This window comes from Amphimedon queenslandica, unplaced genomic scaffold (genome assembly GCF_000090795.2).
Source record: "Amphimedon queenslandica unplaced genomic scaffold, v1.1 AMPQUscaffold_13258, whole genome shotgun sequence".
Classification (NCBI taxonomy): domain Eukaryota; kingdom Metazoa; phylum Porifera; class Demospongiae; order Haplosclerida; family Niphatidae; genus Amphimedon; species Amphimedon queenslandica.
Window position 1 is genome coordinate 46,954 of NW_003546506.1, and position 949 is coordinate 47,902.

Below are 949 nucleotides of genomic sequence, written 5' to 3' on the forward strand. Positions count from 1 at the left end.
TCAGGCCAGGTATGATTACCATACACTGATGATGTAGTATAGCTCTCATTACAGAACCCAAATTCTAAAAAGTACACAATTAATATTTGAATTAGATCTAACTACAATAATTGTGTGAACTACTCATGTGTACCTGAAATGTTAAGCTGTTGAAAATCCTCAGAAACTAGCTGGTCAATGGTTTGAAAAATACTTTGTGAAACATTCAATATCAACTGCTCATTTGGTGGATACTCTCTCACATTACACTCAATACGATCCAATGATTGATTACCAATATGCTCAGCAGTACTGCAGTATATATAATGTATTGTTAACATGATATGAATGAGAGCTATAGGTTAATTCTTACAGTGGAACAAAGGAACAAGATATAGTCCTTATTGGATCATCTGATGCATTTAAACCAGCAATAACAGCATCAACAGATAGCTATAAGGAAAATATGAAGGAATACATGACAGTGTTTTAATATGTAGTTTCGCTTTCATTGGTATTATATTGCACATGCACTATCTTAAGTGATTTTATTGAATGAATGAACCTTTCCCTTTAAAACTATACATGTACCTCTTAATATTGCACTAAAAGCATTAGATAAAAATGTGTGCATAAAAAAGGTTCTTACTCTTGACTCAAAGACTGCTAAATCAAAATCCTTATCATTCACAGAGCTTGCACTAGAAATTAAACCAGTCATCCTTACATAAAACTCAGAAAAAGATCCACTAGGACCTAAAACAAAACATTAAATTAAAAAGAATCATAATTATTGTATGAGAAAGCAAAAGCTTAGTTTATAATTTTTTAAGTTGCTCAAAAATTTGGCAGGCTATAGCCTTTGATCGTTGGTACAATTTTTGAGTAAATTTTAAAATTCATAAAATATCCAAACTTGATCAGAATCAGCGTAAATTGGATACACACCATAAAAATGTGTATATGTATC

At 31.0% G+C, this 949-nt stretch overlaps 1 protein-coding gene across 1 annotated transcript in view; it reads right to left on the reverse strand.

The window, feature by feature from the left end:
• LOC109583980 (uncharacterized) overlaps positions 1-949 on the reverse strand; it is an 8,118-nt gene that overhangs the window by 3,465 nt on the left and 3,704 nt on the right. The window contains exons 5-7 of the mRNA XM_019999528.1: positions 353-432; positions 134-291; positions 7-64 (exon numbers count right to left, since the gene is read on the reverse strand). Of these exons, the coding sequence (XP_019855087.1) occupies positions 7-64; positions 134-291; positions 353-432 (296 nt within the window). The remainder of the gene's footprint in view (positions 1-6; positions 65-133; positions 292-352; positions 433-949) is intronic.